The 25,343-nt window shown below is 43.2% G+C and overlaps 1 protein-coding gene across 1 annotated transcript in view; it reads right to left on the bottom strand.

The window, feature by feature from the left end:
* SLC24A3 (solute carrier family 24 member 3) overlaps positions 1-25,343 on the bottom strand; it is a 1,192,172-nt gene that overhangs the window by 26,757 nt on the left and 1,140,072 nt on the right. Inside the window, exon 16 of the mRNA XM_085611775.1 lies at positions 3,908-3,973. Within this exon, the coding sequence (XP_085467901.1) occupies positions 3,908-3,973 (66 nt within the window). The remainder of the gene's footprint in view (positions 1-3,907; positions 3,974-25,343) is intronic.

The following is a 25,343-nucleotide window of genomic DNA, read 5'->3' as shown; positions in this document are numbered from 1 at the left end:
TCTTGGAATAGCATTGTAGACTTTACTGTCATCTCTAGATTTGACAGTGACCACGATGCGTTGCTGCTTGAGCTATTAATCCCTGTCTCTCAAGCATCTTCTACTACTGGCCCAATGCCCAACCGGAACCTTTCTCTGGTCAATAACAAAAGAAGAATCAGATGGGATGCAGTTAAACGCACCCCGGACAAAATTTTAGAACTTTATGGGCTGATTCTCCCAGCACTTCTGGAAACGGAAAGGTTATTTACCCCACTACCAAGCGACTGGGACTTACAAGCGGTAGAATCAACTTACCTGCAACTAACCTTGGCTCTTAAAATATTCTTTAATCCCCCATCAACGAAGCCCAGGCAAAATTACTTTTTTAATTCCTGGTACACTAAAGAATGTAGGCAGGCAAAATTTGCTCTTATTAATGCAATAAAAACAAAAAATAAGGCTGTATTGAAGCCTTCTAGAAAGCTTTATTATGAGACTATAAAAAATGCAAAAAAGTCATGGGAGTTTGAGAAATGGGAGGCCCTCAAAATCGCCCTATCTAATAAGGACATGAGGGGATTTTGGAAAATTATTGCCAACTCGGGTAATAAGGACGAACGATCCCCAACTCTACCGAATATTGCAGCATCTGCCTGGGAAGCCCATTTTAAGTCATTGTACTCAACTGGAGATGATCTGATCCCTACGGAGGGTCCTCTTCAGCTAGCACAAATTGACTCTCTAAATGAAATCACGGCCCAAGAAGTTGAGGGTGCTATTAAAACCCTCTCTACATCTAAAGCACCTGGCCTAGATAAAATCCCCGGGGACCTATACAAAGAAGAACCCTTGATCTGGGTTCCTTATTTAAGGACCTTATTTAACGCCATCATGAAAGGTATGAATATCCCAGATACATGGCTAGGAGCTGAAATATTCCCCATTTATAAAAAAGGATCACCGTTGCTTCCTGCAAATTACAGGCCAATCAGCCTAATAGATGTAGCACAAAAGCTGTTTGCTAGAATTTTACTTAATCGTCTGCATTCCTGGATGGAAGAGATGAATATTTTGAGTGATTTACAGGCAGGATTTAGGAAAAGGGTGTCAACTGTTGACCAGCTCTTAAGGCTGCAATTATTATTCTGGAAGACAGTATCAATGGAGGGTGGCAGCCTCTATTTGATATTTGTCGACCTGAAAGCAGCTTTTGATATGGTCCCAAGGGATAAGCTCTGGGCGGTATTGCACAAGCTGGGAGTCCCCTTGGACCTACTAGTTATGATCATAAGACTGCACACTGGCAACTATGCGCAGGTCCGATATGGTAAGGCAGGCCAATTAACCGCGCGCTTTCCAGTCAATAGAGGAGTCAGGCAGGGATGCGTGCTAGCCCCTACCCTGTTCTGTCTTTATGTTAACGCTTTGGTTAATCATATTAATAAAACGAACCGTGGTGACTCCCCTAGACTTAATGGCAGAAAGGTTCCAGTCATGCTATTTGCAGATGACACCCTTCTGCTATCTAAATCCCCGATGGGCGTTCAACGTGTTTTAGATAGTTTTTTAGCTTTTTGCATCGACCATGGGCTCGAAATAAATATTTCGAAAACTAAATACATGGTTTTTAATCCAGCTAATACAACTCGGCCTAATCCCACTCTTAATGGAACAACTCTAGAAAGGGTCTCACTATTCGATTACTTAGGGATCACACTTTCTGAGTCCTTTTCCTGGGCTCCTCAACTAGACAAAGCAGCTATGCGGCTTGCCCAACTATCTGGCGCGATATTAAGAATGGCTAAATATACCACACACAGGGCCCCTGGCCCCGCAGCAGAAATCTATAAAGTGCAAGTAAGAAATGCAGCCCTATATGGGGCAGAGTTGTGGGGCCATTCCCAGTTGAAAGGTCTTTCTCTATTAGAAAACAAGTTTATTAGACTTCTATTAGGCTTACCGCAAAGCACCCCTCTAGTACCGTTACGCCTTGACCTGGCAATACGACCAATAGATGAAGAAGCTGGCCTACGTCCTTTAACATATTGGCGAAGACTTTGGCTGACAGATGAGCTAGGGTCCTATTGTCGTGATCTTAGTTCAATAATTTCAGTTAGCACTTCTAAGAAGTTTCCCTGGCATGTCTATATTAAGGAGATGTGCTACAGGATTGGTTTGCCTGAACTCTGGACTAGCCCTGGGGTATTCTGTTTGACGCTCTCTCGTGTCAAACTGGTCCAGGTATATAGGCAGCATAAGCTAAGTGCATTACAACAAAACACAACTCTTGGCAGTCTTTCGAGACAGTTTTTGTTAAATAAAGACCAGTATATCTTTGAATCATTCCTGAATGAAGTGCATCCATCTCTGGCAAGGAAACTATATATCCAATTTAGGTTGGGCACCTTACCTCTTAGGGACTTTACTAAGAACTGGTCCAAACAAAAAGAAAAAAATTGCCCAGCCTGTGGAAGGTCGCCTGACACAATAATCCATGTATTGTTTCTTTGCATTGCATATAGAGCCCCCAGGAAGTATTGGCTCATTCCTTTATGTAGGAATCTAGGATTTACAAGATGTACCGAAGCCTACCGCATCTTAGCCACTGACACAAGTACTGTTGTAGTGTTTGCTGTTTCACGTTTTTTACATGCAATGTGGATTAAGCGTCTTAAGTACTAAAAAATTGTATGCTGCTATGTATATTTTCCATGGTCTATTTTAAAAAAATAAAAATAAAAAAAAAATTTTTTAATCCTTTTTATTATGCTCAAGTTTGCCTTTTATATGTATTTTATGCAACTTTTATGATCTTTTTGATCGAAATAAAGTTTACAAATGGAAAAAAAAAATGGCTTAGCATTGTGACTATGCTAAATGAAGCACAACACACACTCTGGGGCATATTTCCAAGGGGTTAACGTCACCGGAAAGTCACTTTTTATGATGTTCCAGTGGCGCTATGCCCTGCACCATATTTACAAAGGGGCGTTAAGCCACTTTGTGTGGCTTAATGCCGCTCTGTAAACATGGTACCCTTTCATGCAGGTATCTGAGGGAAAGGGGTGTGCAATGGGTGTTGCTGTGGGCATTCCACCAAAACACCCATTGCTTGTTGATGCTGCCCCAGATTTAATAGTAGGTGTAAATTTGAGCCACTGCCAAAAACTAACTCCATGCAAAGCAGGCATTAAAATGGCACAACGATGAGAAATACTTTAATTTCTTCTCATTTTTGCTTTTTCTATGTGTGCTGCACATAAACAATTAAAAAATAATGGCGATTTGCTACTGCTATCTGTGCTGTATTCTGCAGCACACATAGAACTAATAAATCACCATTACTGATTGTTTATGTGGAGGAAGGAACACCTTCCTGCACATAAACAATAATTCCCTGCAACGCAGGCACCCTTGCACCATGTCCCAAGGGTGTCTGCGCTGGTCCTAGGGAGCTATTTTTAGTGTCAGAGCTAGGGAAAATAGAGGGGGGCGCTGTATTGCTGTAAATATGGCGCATCCCTGCTTTTTGGAAATGGCGAAGCGTGGTGCTGCAAAATTTGCTGCAGCTCTGTGCCCCGTCATTTCCTTGTAAATTCACCCCGCTGTCTTTCCCCCTCATTTCCTTTCCTCTTCAGAACAGTAGAAGCAACCTATGAATATCCAAATGTGCAATACAGTCAACATTCACTTTTTTTCCTTTCCGCCAAGAGTCAAGTTGGCGCAGTCACATCTCACTGCGTAGCCCGTCACATGCTCTGTGTAACACATCTTTGCCCCAATACTGATCAAAACAGCACCAAGCGAATTCATGCTAATAAAAATGGATTCATATTGGGGCGCATAATGAAGACTTGGAGAAAATGTTGAAACATCGACTCTATGACTTTTGTTCAAAGCAAATAAAATATGTTTTTATACAAACCGTGACAAAAACTGACGCCAACAGCAAGCCAACGGAATATATTAGGCCTCGGCTGTTTAACTGAATCTGGGGATAAAAAACATATATATATTAACATATATATATTATCCTCTTGTAAAAAGATTTGTAGAAAAAAAATATGATATAACATTTCAGTGCCACGTTTTCTTTACAAGCTAATATCAAATTAATGCCTGCATTGTCATAACATTTAGGGGAAAATGCTTCTTCAGCTCAGATGGATAATCACTTGAATGGTTTCACATTATTAAGTGGATCCCCTTCCAAAGGATCTGTCTTCATTCCACTATACCATGAAAGAAAAGTATAAAGGGTATGTGTCAAAAGAGAGGCTGTTGTTCATCAAGGAGTTTGAAGCCAAAGAGGGGGAAGTTTGGGTTGTGTATGATGTCGCTTGGAATCTAAAGTGAAAAACTGCCTTTTGTTAATTCCTGCCACAAAGAGTTTTCTAAGACTGATGCAAATGCAAAAGTGTGGTGTGTGGTGTGACTTTGACACACCACACTTACGGCCTCCTGGAAAATGTTTGGGGGTACCCATTTTCTAGCATATCATTTTTACAGCAAGCATGCCGCAGGGCCGGACTGGGAACCAAAACCGGCCCTGGCAAAGTGCTCGGCCGGCCCCCCTGGGGGGTTGGGGGTGCCGCCGAGCTCTTTGCCAGGGCCGATTTTCGGCCGATTTTGTTACAGGGCCGCTTTTGCAGCTATGCTATGTAACAAAAATGGCCCCCAGGGGCCCAAAACCGCCCCCCACAAGCGGGCCCACCGGGGGATTGCCCGGTGCCCGCTACGGCCAGTCCGGCCCAGAGCATGCCCTTCAAGTACACATCCCTATGTGTAGATAAACTTAGAAGAGGCTCACCCATTAGATGTATGTAATGTGTTTTTTAAGAAATAAACAGATTTCATCTTGTTAATGCCTGCTTAAAAGTCATCGATTTTGAGACAAAGCCTGCTCTTGATAATTTATTTGATTGGGCTTTATATCAAAACTTACAATTGTCTCTCTTGAATTGCCCCAGTAATAAGTAAAGCAGCGCAAAGGTGTTTTTATACCATTCCAGTGTAAACACCTTTTGCTCTTATACTTAATACCATTGTGAGACTTTCCATTGCTTTCTGTCACTTAGTGCTGATGCAAAGGCTTATTAAACCTGGACCCTGATGTTCTGGAACCTTTTCCGCCCCATTCAGAACTTTCATGCTTCTCTCCCTTGAAATTCATTAAATAAAGAAAAACACCTTCCATCTGGTATCCCTCCCTGCCTCCAGGGGTGAGTCCTCCACTAAGGGGGAGGAGTGTCGCCCCGCTGCTCTGTGAGCAGTTGAGAAAGGAAAAATTAAATGATAATAACTCAACGTTTTGATCATTTTATTTTTCCATTCCTGTCTCGGCTGGTTAGGGGTGGGGCTGGACGTCACAGGAACAGAGGGAGGAGTGGTGGCACTCTTAACTGCGCATGACGGTTTGGCTGGCCGTCTCAGGCCAGCCAAACAGTCATACGTAGTTTGCATGTTCTCCACCAGCTGTAATACACAGTCTGGGTGGAGAACGTGCCCAGCCTCCCAGTTTCTGCCTGAGTGCCGAACCACGGCGCTTAGACCAATCACAATGCTGCTGTAACGCAGCGTTGTGATTGGCTAGAGGATTCTGGGAGCCTCCTGGTTCCTGTTTCCTTCCTGCTCCTGGACTCCATAAAGAGCAGAAGAGTAAGTGGCCGGCGTGCATGGAAGTGTTTTTTCCCCTTTTTTCCATTCCCCCCCACCCATGCCACACTGCTACATAGTGGCCGCCATTGACTGCCTCCCTCTACCTTCTCTCCTTCTTTCTCAGTCCACTGATATCCTTTCTGTTTCAGAGAGCAGGAGCAAGCATCATGTTAAGCCATTCATTATCATGCAAAAAAGAAGAGCTCAGCTGTCTTCAGCGCTTTTATGAAAACCCGCAGGAGGAAGGGGAAGCACTCGGTGACTATGCCATAATGTACACCAGCTCCCACCGCTTCCCTCAGGGGAGACCGAAACAAATTAGAGCAAGTGGCCATTGTACTACCTCCAAAGTTGATAACAATAAACAGTGAGAACTTAGTTTGGCTTGTAACTGGTGTGATGGCACAGCAGTGAATAACAGATCAGACTTCTTTGATATGCTAACAGTTCACTATGATAGCCATACACAAGAGTAGATAATTATATTAATAGTAGAAAGCTCTATGAACCTACTCTTATCTCCATCAGCCTTCAAGTGATGCCGTATTCAAGACTGCACACAGGCAGCAAAACCTGCTATGTAAAGTTGCACCCATGCTTAACTTCCACCACTGGGAGCACCTAATGAGTTCCCGTGTCCTCACCCTGCTTGACTACTATACGTCAAACCAGAAGAAATCATCAATGAATAAGGCATGCATCATGAATAGCCTTAGATAGGAAAATATTTGATTCCATAAATCCTGCATTACTATAATTTAACAGGCTTTTAATATACCTAAGAGACTACTTCAAGATGGCGTCCGTGGCTCACAAACCTTATCGGGCCACAGAAATGAAACACTGAAATCACAACCTAACATTGATTTACAGTTTCAGCTTAGTGAAAAACAACAAGCTTACTGTAACAGTCCTAAAAAAAAAAAAAAATCTTCATAAACGCAATCCCAGAGCACAAGACCCAGAGGCAAGGAACCAGCTGTGCAGCAATAAAAACTGTATTCTTTCTGACATTCCCACCTGGACTGCGAAGAGGTACCTGGATGAGAACTTCTCTGCTGTTAAAATACCCAAGGTCTGAAATGACACACTGGAGGGAAAGAATGCCACTCTACCTTTGGGATGTTCTGCTTGAAGATGTGAAAGTGTTTTGCTGGCTTTCTTTTGACACCCATTTTACACCCTCGCGCCAAACCTCTTTCATGCTCTTGGTGTTCTCAATCAGCATGCTCAGGGAACAGTCACAAGAAATCCCTGATAGGTAACTAAATTAACAAACTAACTGGCACATGCATCAACGTAGGCTTTTGCGATTCCTTAATTACGATTATTAAGGAATCACAATTAAGGAATTGCAAAAGCCTATGCATGTAGGAATCGCTATAAAAATAGCGATTCCTACACATTCCTTAATTGCGACTCGTAAATTGCGAGTCGCAATTAAGGAATGGCATCCCATTTATTCCTATGGGCCTGCAGGCCCATAGGAATGAATTGGAGATTGCATGAGCAATTTGCGAGTACCAGTAGGTACTCGCAAATAGCTCATGCAATTTCAAGGGTGCAAGGGTGTCAAAATGACACCCTATTGCACCCCTGAAATTGATCTGTGCACATATGTTGCACACACACATGCGGCCCAGGGAAGACATGGCTTGGCAGTTCGGGCTGGACTGTTCCCATGAGGCACAGGGTCAGACTGATTTGCATATGGCCATGTTAGAACTGGGGTGGCAGAGTGGGCTAAAGAACGGTGATGGATTAAACCCAGATCAGTTGACTGGGGGTGAGTGCTTGCAATGTTCAACACTCCGTCCATCATTTCCTTTGGTTTTTGCTTTGTTCGCCATAAGTTGGCAGGGTATGCTCAGACGTGATTCCCTTGCTCACTTTGCCACTGGATTCAAGCAAGCCTGGCTGAAGACAGCTGAAATGCCAGAAACCGGTCCTAGGAAGCTTGTTTCCGGTCCAGGGAAGACATGGCTTGGCAGTTCGGACTGGACTGTTCCCATGAGGCACAGGGTCAGACTGATTTGCATATGGCCATGTTTGAACTGGGGTGGCAGAGTGGGCTAAAGAACGGTGATGGATTAAACCCAGATCAGTTGACTGGGGGTGAGTGCTTGCAATGTTCAACACTCGGTCCATCATTTCCTTTGGTTTTTGCTTTGTTCGCCATAAGTTGGCAGGGTATGCTCAGACGTGAGTCCCTTGCTCACTTTGCCACTGGATTCAAGCAAGCCTGGCTGAAGACAGCTGAAATGCCAGAAACCGGTCCTAGGAAGCTTGTTTCCGGTCCAGGGAAGACATGGCTTGGCAGTTCGGACTGGACTGTTCCCATGAGGCACAGGGTCAGACTGATTTGCATATGGCCATGTTTGAACTGGGGTGGCAGAGTGGGCTAAAGAACGGTGATGGATTAAACCCAGATCAGTTGACTGGGGGTGAGTGCTTGCAATGTTCAACACTCCGTCTATCCCCAAGGGCATGTGTGTGCGCAACATGAAACTTTGAAAAATGCACAAAAGTGCATTTTTCAAAGTTTTTACAAATTACCATGAAGTTCAACTTCATGGTAATTTGCTCCCCCTATTAGCGAAATCGCAATTTTTTTTAACTTTAATGCATTGCATTTAAGGAATCTTGATTTGGGATTCCTTAAATGCAATTGCAATTTAAGTAATCGCAATTGAGAGATTCCTTAAATTGCGATTTTTGCATTTGGGATGATGCATCCCAAATGCAAAAATACCGGTCGCAAAGGGGCCGATTCTGAGAATCTGCCCGTTTGCGACCGGTTTTTTCTTTGATGCATGTGCCTGTAAATAAATAATGTGTGGTTAGCTCCAAACCACCTACACATTGCCTCACAAATGAACCTCCTGGATAACGTTTCAAGCGGCAGAAAGCACGGCTTTAACTAACCTGACAGTGCATAAAATATGAAGCGGTGTGGCTGACGTTTTAGACACAGCACCCTGGCGTATCCCCTTTCATTACAGAAAAGATGGCTACGCCCAACTTCAATTCCATCCTAAAAAAATCAAGGGTCGTCTCCTTTAAGCCACCACGATTGACCAATGAACTTGCAGCTTGAGCCTGGATTTTATCTTTGCACCGATTTGAGTGTTTTCTAGTCCCAGTAAAACTTGACCCATGTATCCATGTGTGTCTTTTTTGTGTTTCAATTTTTTATTGAATATCCATGTGTGTCGTAGGCAGCATAAAGTAGAACTCGATATGCGTGAAAATGCATAATTCAGGCGTTGTGATAAAAGGACTTGACATATGTACTGGTGCATGCACATTTCAGACAGCATAACAAATCTAAGGACAAAAGTTCACACACTTCGGGAATTTGTTTTTCTTTTTTTCGCTGCAGCTGGAGTGTTTCTGTTTAGTGAAATGATCCTCATTTTTACAGACCAATTGGAAACCAGGCCTTTTTGAAGTGATGTAATTCGCAGAAGGCCTAGGACAGGAAATCGTGTCAGGAATCTCGGAGCAGTTCCAGTATTCCGAGCCGCCCACTTGCATTCCCGGCAAGATCTTCAAAATTCCCTCACAGAGGAGAAGCGTTATTTTGTTCGCCAAGATACCTTGAAATGTTTTTACTTTATTGTCATAAAAAACAACTCCTGTCATGGAGATGAATGGCAGAATAAGAGATGTCTATCTTTATTTTGAATGTTGATCTTTTAATTCAATAAAATAAATAATACACGCTATTGACGTTTGCTTCTTTACAGATGCAATGTATTGTTTGTGTAGGTTTACAATTCATAGATTGTGTGATGCTGTATTGTTCAATTGATTTTTTCTCAGGTTTCAAATAAAGCTTTGAATCAGGGGCCAGATGTTCGACCCTCCAATTTGTGACTCGCAAATTGCGTCGCATTTGCGATTTGCAATTTGAGACTTGCAAATTGGGGTCTATAACAGTGTCTTCGACACTGCGATTCCTAATTGGGTCGCAAATTGCATGCCTCATGAATATTAATGATACAGGTGCAATTTGGGACCCCAGTAGGAAAGGCTAGCACTCCAAGTGATGGAGGCCTGCTGGGGTCAGCAGACCACAATGTTTGGGACTGCTTTTAAATAAAGCAGTCTTCTTTTTTTTTTTAAAGCACCCGTTATCCTTAAAGGAAAACGGGATGTATTTAAAAAAAAAATGAAACTTTTCAGTTTCATTTCTTTAAGGGCAGGCAGTGGTCCCTGGGACCACTGCCTGCTCTTAAAAATATTTTATCACATATACACAAAGGGGTAGGTGGTAAACTACGAGTGTTTTGCAGCCGTAAATGCGGTGGCAAAACAATTGTATATGGCATGATGACTCGCTATTAGGAAGGGATGCCCCTTCCTAATAGCGGGAGTTGCAAAATAGCATTTGTACATGCCATTACCCTTTTCTGAGGTTGCAAACGGGAGGATCTCCCGTTTGCGGCCGCAAAAAAGAGTAGTGCATCTAGCCCCAGGTGCATTAAGTATTGCGCTGATTGGCTTTCAAAAAAGGGTGTTGACAACCTGCTGTTTGTAGCGTTGCGCAACGGCACTCATTTTGGCAACCCAAACTCGTTTTTCATCATCATAAGACTTTAGCTCAGACCAAAAGAAAGAAAGGCAGAAAAGGGGGAAAAAAGTGAATCACAGAACCATAGGAAATTGGTGACAAAGTGAGTAAGGCGAAATGAAAAAGAACCCGCAAGAGTTGGATAAAGAGACAGGAAGTGTTGGGCGGTGGAAGATAGAGACATGAGATGGATTTAGGACTAGGAAGTCTTCGATAGCGCGCTCCTAAGAACAATTTTGGGCCTCTGCTCTTAATGTTTTACAGTGTAAATCCGAACTGAACTGCATAATTATATGGAGTCTTTGATTTAATGAGATGAGAAAAGGGACATAATTGTAGAATAATGAAATTTGGATTAGCAGACAGTTGAGACCTGCGGCAAGAGACCATTTTAAATGTGTCATTAAATTACAAGAGGTAGCATCAAATAATGGCTAAAACTCACAATAAACACATAAATGAACCATTTAAGTGATGTACGGTCGTCTTTTCTTACCCAGGGAAATATAAGTGAAAGAAAATTTTTTATCCCTAAAGAATTAGCAATCGTTTTCCAGAAATGTAAACGATCTTATGGTAATTTCTTCAAAAATATGATAAATATTTGGATCAAATGCTAGATTCAGTTCTATGGTTTCTGGAGGAAGGCATTTAGTATAGGTGACAGTCGTGGGCTGGCGAGTGGGGGGTATGCATGCATTTTAGTGCCAAAGGCAACTGTTTGATTGTTCGTGAAATTTAAACACCTGATATCACCAAAAATAATTAAACGCATTGTAGTTTTTGTACCTCTAATCAAATCTAGGACAATGCAAGGATGCATATGGACAGTTATTGTTAAGGGCTATGATAATCTATCCAGCTCCCTGGAAGAACAAAAATCTACCTATTTGTAATAATGAACCTACTGCTGCGACAAGTTCTTTATGTACTCTCAAGCCTCTTACTGCAATAAATATATCTGAAGATTCAACCTGCAAGCCGCCCCTCTCATCAGGCCACCTTAACTCAACAGTCCAGGTGTGACCGTGAACTGCTGCATTATCCAGAAGCAAGGAGGGTTTCCAAATTAAGATAGTCAATTTCTTACCACCCGATACAAGGAAGGAGGAGGAGGGGGGTTGGCATTTCCAGTTTTCCCAGGTATTCACCCGGCAACCACCGCCACATAGATGAACATTTTTCCTCCCCTGACTCTAGGATAAGGAAGCCCACTAGCCATCAAGATCTAATAGACATAATATGATATCTCCATACACAAAGCGGTACATGCTACTGGACAAACACATGTTTTATCCTTCAATCACACAAATGTCAAAGGCCAAACAGGTGAGCCAACATCTATTTTCAGAAGCAGTGGTCAACCATCCCAAACAGAAATCACTAACTGCGGACGTGGCAGACACTGCAGGTACAAGACACAGCCTTAACAACACTGCTGAAAGAATTTGTGGACATCAAAATTTCAATAGGAACATTAATCTTTCAATAGGAACAGTACACTCAGCAGTACTGGCAAACACCACGGAAGTCCAGTCTCTATGAGAGGAAATTACCAAATTAAATCCGTAGATTGTGGGATAACTGCCGTGGAGAGGCAGCTAGACACCCAACCATAATGTGGCCCTGAATTATATAGACTGTACAAAAAAAGGTAGACTCAGAAAACAATGTACAAATCTGAAGAATTCCTGAGCAGGCAGAAAAAAGATGACATGCACTCTTTTCTACTTAATCGACCCCCAACACTCTTAAATATTTCCCCCGATCCTTGCACAACATTAGAATACTATGTTATCGAAATCTCCCAGAGGTCCCACACTCCAGCAGTGGAATAGGGAGCTGTCTAAATGGACTGCGTGTGAGGGAGCGAGACTTCATACTTAAGCGCAGGACTGTGGAGCCCTGATCACGCACAAGCGTGGGTCTTGATCCTTCAGGACTGTCCCCAAATAGATGATATGGGGTGACTATTACCAATTTCTGATGATGTTTCCAATGAGAAAGGCTAACCTGATGGACCCTGGACTGGGCGATGGCACAGCCTAAAATTCCTGACCCTGTGGGTTCCCTCATTCTTACATATAGGAGCTGTCCTGGCACCCCACCACCCTGCTTAGACCTCGCCGGCTCCTTTGTTAAGTTAAGTTGTCCATTTCCCCTTATCCCTGATGATGAATACTTTACACCCAATGCACTGCTTCACCTCCAATTCAGGTGTCTTGGTTCTTCTTTTCTGTGAGGGATTATCTACACATGGGTAGGCAAACATGCAGAGTTATTGTTTGATTGCTTTGTATTATGATTTTGTAATACAGGTACCCCTGTATGGGCCCTAGGCACAAGATCCTATCCGCTGAGATATGTATTGCTATGATGGTAATGAAAAAAAAATTTTAAAATAAAAATACACTATTAACATTACATTTGAACCCCGTTAGAACTCCAATGGGCGAATTTAGCGTGATCTCATAACAGCGCCACCAGCCCCGTGCCAAACACTAATCCGTTGAGTTATACACTAATAAGAGGTTCGATCATCATTATGGCGAAAAAACATGGGCCATACCAACTTGAGAATAACCAGGTATACTTCTCTGCTGACCTTTTCTTTACAGCACTAATACCAAGAGAAAATACTTCCCAGCCCTCCACCCCATGCAGGAAGGAAATTAAATACAGCCTATTGGAACCATCCATGATGGTGATCACATTCAAAGGACGCATGATGAAATACAGCTACCTGACCACCTAGAGAGATTTTTCAATGAACTGGAGAATATGGATATGGAAATGCACCCCAAAACAGAGAATACAGGGCATCACACAGAATAAGTTGGAACAGAAGACAAATATCTTGAGGAAGAGCTCAGCTGGGAAAACGTGACAAGTAAATGGGTGCAAGGAGACAAAGATGACAATAGAACCAAATGAAGAAAAGAGGCAACTCCTGATTACCCCTCAAACTGAAACAGCTTGGACATTGTGGGTATTGCCTCCCTGTGAATATCACACCCCCTACCTTGGATATGGGTGGAGTAACTGAGATGGCCACACCTTCGATGTACAGGTATGCTAATGGTCTAGATGGGTTGAGGAGTGGAGGGTGAAAAAAAGTAATGAGGCCATTCTGCAGGCCTCATCAGGAGGTAATAGTAGGCATGGATGGTGATCTTAATAGGTCACATCTAGTACAATATTTCGAAGAACCTCTACGTGACACAAGCAACGGGAAAGGCGACTGACATACACTGAGGAGGGAGCTAGTCCTTGGACACTGTACCTGAAAAATAGGACAGCCATATAGAGAATGATATAATGCAACTCTGACTGGTGGCACTGATGCACATCCACCAGTTCACAGATATAGTCAGTAGGTAGACTACGTACTCAAGAAGCACAATCATTGGAGTTCCTAGATGCATTGTTCTATGGATTCAATACAAACATACTCTACTCAACTCCCTAAGATCAGGTCCATGTATTGTGGATGCATCTAACGGTCCACATAAATATACAGTGAAACCCCTACAATTGATTGCTCACTAACATCCCCATCACATACACATATAATAAATCTCAATTGGACAAGACACCCTAATAGGTAACACAATGCAGAAGTCCACTAATTCTGTACTGCCAAGGGAATCCCTTAATGTTAACGGATTAACACACTGCATCATGATTACTAAATTCCTAACAGTCCTAGGATGTCACAGACACAATATCGCTCTACTACAAGAGACACACCTGACAACTGAGGAGGGTGCATAGCTACGTAGGGTCTGGGTAGGCAAAACACTCCAGACGAGCTACATTCACTCAGGGGATTCTTCCCAAGATGTCCCGACATCCCCTAGGAAAAGAGGCGTTCAGATACTAATATAAATCAATGTCAGCCAAAGTATTGCAGACATGGGCCGATGACGGTGGGAGATATAGCTTTGCAAATCTCATAATCTACAACACCTGCATAGTTGTGGGATCCATGTTTGCCTCCGTGGGGGACAAATCTCTCTAAGGTAAGTAGATTACTCACCTTGTTCGGGAAGGCCAAAGTGCTGATGGTAGACGAGTGGAATTTCACCAGTGACCCAGTTTTAAACAGGTCTCAGAAACCAGACATCAGAAATTATAGAGACTGGAAAATTGTGACATACATTATTCAGAACAATGCTATGGTCCAAGCCTGGTAACTTAAAAAAAACCCTGTGCAGGTCATATACATTCACCTTATGCCCCCCAGGATGGACTATTTCGGAATGATGCCTAATCTGGCAAAACAACTAGTGGCAGCCTCTTTAGTGCAACATCTGGTTTCTGACCATGATCTACTTGATCTGCAGAAGACATGGCCTCTTCTAAAGGCCCCTAGTGCATGACCATTTCCAAACTCAAAATCTCACAGGACAAGGCCCGACTGAGAAAACACTTAGAACAATTCTTAGAGGACTATAAAGATTCAGTCTCTTCTGCTCCGACATTGTGGGGTGCGGGGAAGGCCTGTATACAGGGTGCTATATTGAGGGACGAGGCCACAACGAAAAAAGACACATGCTGTTTCGCTACTCGGCGTTGGCGTGACATCCTGTAATTCTGGGCAAATCACTTAATCTCCCTGTGCCTACAGTTCAGTGCCTTCAGACATTCACAAGTAATTTGCCGCACTTTACAAAGCCTGGATTGATTGATTGATTGATTGATTGAAACAAGAGTGTTTCGTCTCCTACTTAGTCCAAAATTCAGGTCAAAACTAAATTAAATAAGCTACATGTGACAGAATCAGAGAAATCAAGTTTCCACTTTGCGCCAAAGACCTATAAAGACGGAGAAAAGACTGGCTGATTATTAGCGCCAAACTTCGACAACTTGAATCTAGGTGAATAATACTGCGCAGTAAAAAAATGGAACTCTTAGTACATCTGACAGATATCATGTCTACATTTCAGACTTTGTATGAAACACTATATAACTCAGATGAATGATCCGAATCTAGAAAGGGTACTGAGTTTTTCTCGAGATCATATATCCCCACACTGACGAGAAACCAATCAAATGCCATAGAAGAGGGCCTTTCTGAGGAAGAAATTGTGACAGCAATTGATGATATGGCCTTTAATAAAGCCCCAGGGGGGGCGGTGGATTTCGTATTAAATTATATAATATCATCAAACCACTGATTGAGCCACTATTGTCCTTTGTGTTCTAGGAAGCTCTGGTGGAGGGGCATTTAAGGGACAAGTTTGTTAGGGCCAGATTATCATGAATTCAAAAACTGGGAAGAGCCTCCCATGGGGTGTTCCAACTATAGACCCATATTAGTAATTAATACTAACTTTAAGGTTATGGTAAAAATTCTAGAAAATCATCTGAAAAAGTAATTTCCAAACTAAATCAACCTCATGCTAGTGGGTTTCATCCTTGGGCTTTTTCCGACTAACTACCTACGCCCCCTGTCATACATCATTTGGAAAGCGAAAGACGATTCCAAAAAACACGTCCTCCTATCATTGGGTTCTGAAAAGCCATTTGATGTGGTAGAATGGTGATATCTGTTCCGGACGATGGAAAAGATTGGTATAGGTCAAACTTCGTCACATTGGTCAGGGGAATGTAGCACAACCCACTGCATTAGTCAGTTGTAGTAGTCACAACTCCCCTCACTTTCAAATTCACCGGGGTACCAGGCTGGGATGTCCATTGTCACATTTATTTTTCCTAATGGCACTGGAGGTCTTTGCCATTGACATTTGGAACAGTGACCAAACCCGGAGAGTAACGGCATCAGTAGGATAACACAAAGTGTTTTATCACTTAGACAACATATTACTGACTCTAGCCCACCATGCAGAATCAGCAGAGGCTCTGATAAAACAACTAGACTGTTTATTGAGTTTTCATGGTATAAAATTAATTGGTTAAAGTGTGAGGCCCCACCATTGGCTCTTTCCACCACATGAGTCTCCATAAGGGCTCTACCCTTTTAATGAAAGCATACATGCTTAAATATCTAGAACACCATAGTGATAGACAGTCCATAAGATAACATGGGCTGGCACACGGGCAAACCCGAGGTTGGCAGCTCCATTATAGTATTGCCTAAATATGTCATGTTTGGTATCAAACAACATGCCTTCTCACCCCTGACATGAATCTCATGTCCAGGATGATCTGATATACACCCAGATGTCTACCTTAGAAGTTGCCCACCTGGTTGCCCCAGTTTCTCTGTGCTCCTGCTGGCACACCTGGGCTTCCTGCGCTTGCTGCTGCCAAGACAGTATTCAGACCTTCTGCCAGTCAGTGTGACCACTTCCAGGAGTCAGGAAAAAAGGGCTGAGCAGAAAGGAGGTCACGCCTTTTACATCACAGACAGGCTAGTAAAGTGACACATTAAGGTGGTGAGCTTCAAAGGCTACACCGCCTCTTATATAAATCAGGGCTGACTCCTAGAGGAGGACACAGCCCCCCTGGCCCCAGGCGTATCTGCCCCTAGACAGACAGTAAATGAGTTAGTCATGGAGGTGTACACCCCCAGAAAGCTAGCCACACTTCTAAGGTGGGCAACCCAGTTTGTGCACTAAAATGAGATTTCTACCATTTTTAGAATTGGCAACGTAGAGGGTTCTGGGTAGAAAAGGTGACCCACATCCCTATGTGGCCACCTCAGGGGCAGACTAGCTGTAGGGTGATCAGACCATAGGCTACTTGCTCTCCCACCCCTAAATCCTCTAAATCTAGGATTTAAGGTACACCTCTGACAGCAGACCCTCAGTTCTGAGCAACCTGCATCAAAGATGACCAAAGGAGAGACCTGTGTCTGCGACAACAGGACTTGCACAAAGCAAAGAGAGGGATATCCTGCACCTGTGGCAATGCTACTAGAACTGCCTGATCGAGACTTGCTCTATGCTATCTCTCTGTTCCCCAGACAGAGGGACCCCTGTGAAAGCCTGAAGCACCCTCATACTCCCCTGGACTAGTTGCACTATTCCCCTACAAACCACAGATAAAACAGCACTTTGGATCTGAAGAATCTCTGGTCGTCAGGCCCTCTACGGGATCGCCCATATCCAGATGGTTTAGTGCATTCATTGTGGGAACTGTATACTTTCCTTCCATGAAGTTACAGGCAGCTACAGTGTTCCCAAGAACCACAGGACATTGAAGTAAGTTTCTGCTCTATTTACCACTGCAAAGGCTTGTTAGTCGCCAGTTCAGCAACAGACCCCTTTACTCGACGCTGCACCTAGAGGGAACTCCATCCGACCTATGACCAATGTCAGCTACCACTCCCTAGTTATGTTTTTTGCAGCGTTTTATCCCCACAACACCGTTTCAGTGATGGAGGCAGCTCTCCTACAGCTCCCTATTAGCACAAGGGACAGCTAGGACAACTCTGTCTTTTGGGATACCTGGGCCAGGTAAAATTGACAGGGTACTGGGACCCGCATCACCTTTAGCTTGCTAGGGTGCCACACAACTTGACCTGCAAATGACTGATTGTCACTATTGGTTTTTTCCATTGACCACAATGATAAAGTTTCACTGAATTATCTTGCATTGATTTTATATTGCTAAAAATTTGTTTTAATTCTGATTATATGTATGCTATTCCATTCATTTTGGTGTCTAAATTGAAATATGAATACACTCAATTTTTTAATTTGGTGGAGGATTTCTATCGAGTTATGACAATCACTTATCATCCAAGTTGGTACTCTAAAATCCTAAACATGTGTGCCTCTAGTAAAGATTGACTTCCTTCAATGATAGGGCACTACTGTTTGAACCAGAGATTCTACAACCTGACAAAGGCTGCTGAACCTTTGGGCATGCGTAAGATGGCAGAAACATGTTGATGGTAGTTCAGGATGATAGGGTAATTAGCATCCCTTTTATATCGTCCACTCATTATTTTAATCCTATCAGGACATCAAATAATAAACTAGATTTAGGATAGGTTTAAATAGTTTTAACTGCTCCTTTAATGAATCTCTGGTCTGATTGCATGGAGTATACATTCCACATTTTTAAAAAAAAACTCAATTCCACTCACAGTGGTACAGCCCACATTGGGTGTGAGTAGCCCAATGATGAAGATTGCCACATTTCTCACTTTGTTGTTTATTTTAGATTCAAAATTCATAAATCATAATTCAATAACAGAAATAGCATAACAATTATCTCATATAAACCAAAAAGCCATGATATATTATGCAAATGCATAGATATATAAGCAATTTCAATGATAAAATAAATACTAGAAAAGCAGGAAACATGCTTCTAGAAAAGATGTTTTGAAACACAGGCCTTACATAAGAGTGTTATGCATTAAGGAGTTTTAAAATGGTAATAATGTAAAATATTAGATGAATTAAAAGAACAATAAAAAGGTCAGCAATCAATTATAAGGAGATGATCATCATCTAAATGTTTCTTACGTATGATCCATGCAGAATTAAAAAATTTAGCAACACTAATAACGAACACTTCATTGGTATCAGATCTCAAAATTCTTAATGCAAATCCGCATTGCGTGATTCCATAAGATGACACTCAAGTTTAATACACTTTTTACGTGGGATTGCATAGTACATCTCTGTACTTCTTCTTCCCCTGATTTCTTTTATCACTGTTTGTGTTACTAAGTTTGCTTCAAATGGAGACTGTCAGAGAGGGGGTGGTCCACTCTGTATAAAATGATTTTAATATAGGCTAACCAGGAACCTTTCAAGTGTTCACAAAAATGTGATATTTCTATTAGTGATAGTCTATAAAGCACTATTTTATCAGTGGACCACAATCAATGACAATACAATAAGGGTCTCAAATTAAGAGTTGTAGCAATCAGACACACACCTAGATCAAGCAGCTGGGGAAGTTGAGGAGCACTCTGTGGGAGGTGTAGTAAGGACCTGATTCACATATTTTTAACCATGGCGAGCCTATTATCTTTAACACCATAGCTCTGAGCCATATCGTGTTGAACTCTTAGCTTTGATGTTAAATATTTCTACAGCTACAGAGAGTGTTCTCGAATTAGTTTTCTTAAATAGCTTAATGACGGCCCCAGATTCCTGGTGTAGCTTTAATGCACTTTTGTTAATTTGCAGCAGCCAATTTAATTTGTTGATCAATCTAACTCCTCAATAGCCTAAATCTTGGACTTGCTCGAACAGTTAATTTTGTGCTTAAATACAATTCAAGCAGCTAGTCACCTTGCCAACTCACTGAGCAGGGCACACGCTCGACCCCGTCTTCTCCGTTAGTGAAAACATCACCTTCAGCCACACCTCTGAACTCCTCTGAACCGACCAACACTGTGTCCATTTCACTTTCACCAAACTCACCGTATACCACTGCGCCCACCTCCTCTCAGCAGAAGCTGGAACAAGGTCACCGAAGAACATCTCATCGCCTCCCTCAGCACAACCCCATCACCGACATCCACAGATGCCAGCACCTCAGCATGTAAACTCCACTGATGGATCTCCAACTGTTCTGACACTCTGGTGCCACTCAAGAAAGCTCCCGAAAAGCAACACTCCAAGAAAGCTGGCTGGTTCACTCCTGCCTTTCAGGAGTCCAGACACCTGTAAACGGCTCAAGAAGAGATGGAGGAACAACAAAACCCCGGAAGCCCATGCAGCCTTCAAAGCAACCATCATCGCACACCACCTCCTCCTCAAAATGACAAAGAAAATGGTACTCCAAGACAGAATCAACGCCAGCGCACACAACAGCAAAGAAGTCTTCGCCATCGTCAAGGAGTTTTAGTGGCCCAACAGTGAGAACACGTATGTTTCACACTTCCAAGACCTCTGCAACAAACTCAACACCTTTTCCTACCACAAGATGTGGCAGATCTATGACAGCTTCGACACCTAAGACCCTCCGACTATGCCTGCCACCACCCCACCTAACGCCACTGTTCCCCAACAGATTCTGCTCAACTGGACCCCACTCACCACAGATGACATGCTGAAGACCATGTAGAGCATCCTCTCAGGGCCCCCCTCGGCCCCTGCCTGCACCACTTCTTCCACAGAGCTGCCACCTCCTTTAACCCGAGCTACGCCACACCATCAACTTCTCCATATAGACTGCCACCTTCCCCGATGACTGGAAACACACCGAGGTCAACCCCCTGCTGAAGAAGCCATCCGCCAACCCTGCAGACCTCAAGAACTTCAAATCCATTTCCCTGCTCCCCTTCCCAGCCAAGGTCATCAAGAAGGCCATCTACGCCCAACTATCCGAGTTTATCGAGGCCAACCATGTCCTGTACATCTTGCAATCTGGCTTTCGAAGTAACCATAGCACCGAGACCGCCCACCTCCCTGCTACCGATGACATCCACCCCCTCCTTGACAGGGGGCGAAACAGCCGCCCTCATCCTCATGGACCTCTCGGCCGCCTTTGACACAGTCTCTCACCGCACCCTAAATACGTGAGTCCACAACACGGGCATCTGGGATGAGAGACAGCTTCCTCAAACTCAACTCAGACAAGACTGAAGTCTTCATCCTGGGACCCGCTCCCATAGCTTGTGATGACTCCTGGTGGCCCGCTGAGCTAGTAACACCCTCTACACCCACAGATCATGCACAAAACCTCAGCATCATACTGGACTCCTCATTCACAATGAACAGCCAGATTAATGCCGTATCCTCATCATGCTTCCACATGCTTTGCATGCTTTGAAAGACCTTCAGATGGATTCCCACTGAATCCAGAAAGAGGTCATCCACACACTCATCAGCAGCAGACTCGACTACGGCAATGCACTCTACATAGGCGTTACCCAGAAACTCCTCCGGAAACTACAGAATGTTCAAAACGTTGCAGCCAGACTTGTCCTGAATGTCCCCTGCCACAACCACATCCCTGAACACCTGTGAGAACTCCACTGGCTCCCAGTCAACAACAGAGTCACTTTCAAGCTCCTCACAAACACCTAAAATGCCCTCAATGAGGCAGGTCCAGAATATCTGAACCACCGCCTCTCATTCCACATACTCACCAGATACCTTCGCTTCACCCAAATGGCCCTGGTCACTGTCCCACGAATCCGGATGACCAGGACCAGAGTAAGATCCTTCTCCTACCTCATCACCAAGACCTGTAACACCCTGCTCTGTCTCTCCACTAACTGACCTAATTCAGGAAGGATCTCAAGACCTGGCTCTTCGACTAAACCCCAGCGCCCAGATGGATCAGCAGCACCCCTCCCCCCGTGCCCCAGCACCCTGAGACCATCACGGGTGAGTAGTCGTTCTATAAAAACCATGATTGATGTATTGATTGACAGTTTTATAAGGGTTAAATGCCATAACTTTGGTTTTCCTGACGTTTAATTCTTGCCCCCTCTCTGTGCAAAAGATTAAAAAGGATCCATGTGGGCCTGTAAACAAGCAGGAGTATTGGGACGAAAGAGCATGTCATCTGTGAACAGAAGCATTGGAATTTTAAAAGGAGCCATTCTCAGGGCATAGTTGCCAGAGAAGTCTGAAAATGTTACAAAATCATTTATATATATAGCATAAAAAGAACTGGGGCCAGAACAGAGCCGTGACAAACTCTCTTCTCAGTTCTAAAGGAATCGGACAGCTTGCTCATTTGACCATATCTGACACTGGCATAGCTATCCTCATGCAGTCTTATTAAGACCGATAGAATGTTGTCTGGGACCCCCATATGGCCTAAAACACCCCAGAACTTGTGGCGGGGGTTTAAATCAAAGCTGATTTCTAGATAGATAAAGACCACATACAAATTGCCCTTCTCCAGTGCTACCGTTTTCCGATATAGTGTGCATAAACTGAAAGCTTTATCTATTGTACTTGTCTTGTGACAATATCCTGCTTGCCAATCTGTTAAGATATTATTTTCAGTGACCCATTAAGTCAGTTTTCCCAGTATTTGACGGAAAACACATTTTTGTAATCCATCAATCAGACTAATAGGCCTATAGTTGAAGGGATCTTCCCGAATGTCCTTCTTATAAATAGGGACAATATCAGCACATTGCCAAGAGTTTGGGAGAGGCCCGCCGTGCAAATTGCTTAAGATTAAGATATGGGCCCCATATGAGAGGTTATGCAGCAGAGTAAGGAATAGAGTAAAGACCTCTGGCCTTACCTGGGGCTAAGGCCGACAAAGTGTAAAGAGAGATATTGCAAGGAAAGATATTATTTCATTTGATTTTCTGATTTCCTGGTTCGATATTTCACCTAGAGTCTTTCCACTATTTGAGTAAAGCCTCTCAAAATGTTTAATGTATTTCTGGGGCTTCAAATGGAACTTGACCTGAGATATCGCGTGACGGCTTCAATGGAAATGTATGCTTCAGAATGTCTTATTATCTCCTATTTATTCTCGTTTCACTAAATCTCTCCATACCCCATTTTCGCAATCAGTTCTAGCCTGGACAGGCCTTTTTTATAAATTCTCCTAGCCATTAAAATTGCTCTAGATTATTGGTTTTGATGGACTTAATTAAAGCAGCCTTAGCGAGTCAACACTGCCTATTAGACCATGGATGCTGGGGGCTGTTTTTGGTTGAGTTTCTACATTCCCTAGATAACAGCTCAAGCAGGTGATTAAACAGATCGTCATGGTACTCAAGTAAAAGGTTCAATCTTTCACTAAGGCTACTCATATTCTCAATTGTGTCGGCCACTTTGCTGTAAATTTGCACCATTAAGGTAGGATGGCCAGATATGTATGCACACTTTAAGGCCTTCTTAATATTTGAGAGGTGGAGTTCACCTGAGAACCTTGATTTATGGATTACACCATTAGGTGAAAGATACCCTTTTAGTGTTAGTTTAAATGCATTATGATTCCTGTGACTCTGGTCTAACACTTCCACCATATGCAGCCACAGTTGAAATGCTAGCAGAATGCAATCAATTCTGCTTGGTTGATGAGGCCTGTTAAAGGTATGAGCACCTGCTAAGTCTGAAGGTGATCTTCCATTCTATGCTCTGAGGCCCAGATTCATTGTTAGACCCAACGTTTTGGTGGATAGGGCAGACCGTCTTCTAAATGGTGCGAGGTTCAATTGTGGGACAACCCATACAGCGTCTACCTCCTCTGTTATATCTGCCTCAGAATTGTCAATTGGTTCAAAAGTGACATTAAAGTCACCTGCAACTATCACAGGCCCCCTTCGGGATAGATACTCAATAAAGTCCTCAAGGGTGGTAGGGGTACTATATTCCTTGCTCTGCTCATTAGTGCTTTATAGACTTTAGAGATGTAAAGGAGCTGATCACCTTTAGAAATTGATAAGCAAAGTATGTTGGTAAATTTAGGGGAAGTCTCCTCATTCTACAGTTGAGTATATTCTTGACCCATGTTACCAAACCACCAGTGGGCCAACCCGCTCCTCTGCAAAATTGCTTCACAATAAGAAATTCATATAGCTTGACCTATACACCTCTCTACACACCAGGATTCTTGGAATAGACAAATATCAAAGTTTGCCCCTAACAGATCTGGAATTTTAGATTTAAGACCAGCAATGCTCCATGAAAGAATATTTCACTTATCATTGGGAGTCAAGGAAGAAGTGGGAGTTGGATGATCTTGGTCAGGTGTACAAAGTCAATCCTCTCTGGCCATCTCCTGATGTGAAGACCCTGCAGAATTTGCATGAGCAGCTTGATGGGTATCAGCCCTTGTGGAATCAGACCTCCCCTCCGATGAAATAAATGTTTCCCCCAAAACCTGTGATGACAATACAGTTTCAATATAGTCAAGCTCCACTCCAGGTGTATTGTGACGTGTGGCCCCCACTATGTTTGAGCGGAAGATTGAGGGGCATTTGTGAACATTCCTGGGCCAATGAGTCACTTTGCTAACCAGTAATTCCCTCTCTTCTCTAGAACCTCGTGGCAGTCTAGGTATATTGTGCATAGATATGTCCCCTCCCGGATTGTTTCTACATTCCCATGTGATTATGGGGGAGGCCCGATTGGTTGGAAATGGGTAGCTGTTACTTGGCTTTGAAGTAAACTCTTTGCTGGCCTTTGGCCGAACCACCATAACGGAAAAACTACATACAATACATTCATTCCCACTACCCAGTAGGTAACTGCTTCCATGCAAAAAAGAGAGGGGATGTTGGGAACCATTCCACCCATAGTGCAGCTAGTTCCACTTGCGTGCAAAATAGAAGTGGAGACTGGGCTCCCAAGTCCTCAATGGCTGCTATCCTCGAGGAGTGAAGAGTGTTGGTTAGCTATAGATATTAGGGGGCATATTAACAATATTTTGGAGTAGGGTCGTGCTACAAGCCTTCTAGCTGCACTGCCCTACATCAAAAGAACAGGGCAGGAATGTGCCATATCTACAAGGTACGGAACATTCCTGTCCTTTCTGCCAGCATGGCGCACAATCTGTAGTCAGATGCCAACACAGGCCCCCTTGCACCATGGAGTTAGTTTTAGCGCTGCCCCAGATTTATGCTGTGTTACAAATCTGGGGTCAGTAACCATGAGTGTTACGTGGGAACACCTGTTGCAACACCCATGGAATGCCCTTTAGATGCAGAGTAAGGCATTGCCTTACTCCATATTTACAAGACCATGAAAAGCCATGCACAGTGGCTTTGGATGGTCTTCTAAATATTGGCCGTCACACTGCACCTCCAATGCTCCAGTTGTGCATAAATGCCATAAGGGCATTGTAAATATGCCCCTTGGTTTGAAGAATTTGTTGAAAGCTCAGGTTGAGAGTGAGACAAGGCTAGTTTTTGAAGCAAGGGATGATTATAGAATACTGTGTTGTTAGTAGCTTAACTTGTGACCTCAGTTTCCTCTAGAGGGAATCTACAAACACTGGGTACCTTTAGAATCCACAGGATGTTAGGAATAAATTGTCAAATTTGGCATGGATACCTAATGTAGAAAAAAGTTATGAAGGTTTACGCAAGAAGTATCCCAAATATTAAAGCACTAGGGTAGAGAAATACTCAGCGAACAAGGGGTTAAGTACCTCTTTATTTGCAAACTAATTACAAGCTCTGTAGGGCTTTAATCAATACTCCAAATTTTGAGAGCCTCTCCGAGTGAGAGCCTGCATTAAATGGCAGGGAGAAAAACTATAAGCCAACATG

Source organism: Triturus cristatus, chromosome 6, assembly GCF_964204655.1.
Source record: "Triturus cristatus chromosome 6, aTriCri1.1, whole genome shotgun sequence".
In the NCBI taxonomy this organism is placed as follows: domain Eukaryota; kingdom Metazoa; phylum Chordata; class Amphibia; order Caudata; family Salamandridae; genus Triturus; species Triturus cristatus.
This window is presented reverse-complemented; position numbering and strand designations above follow the sequence as displayed.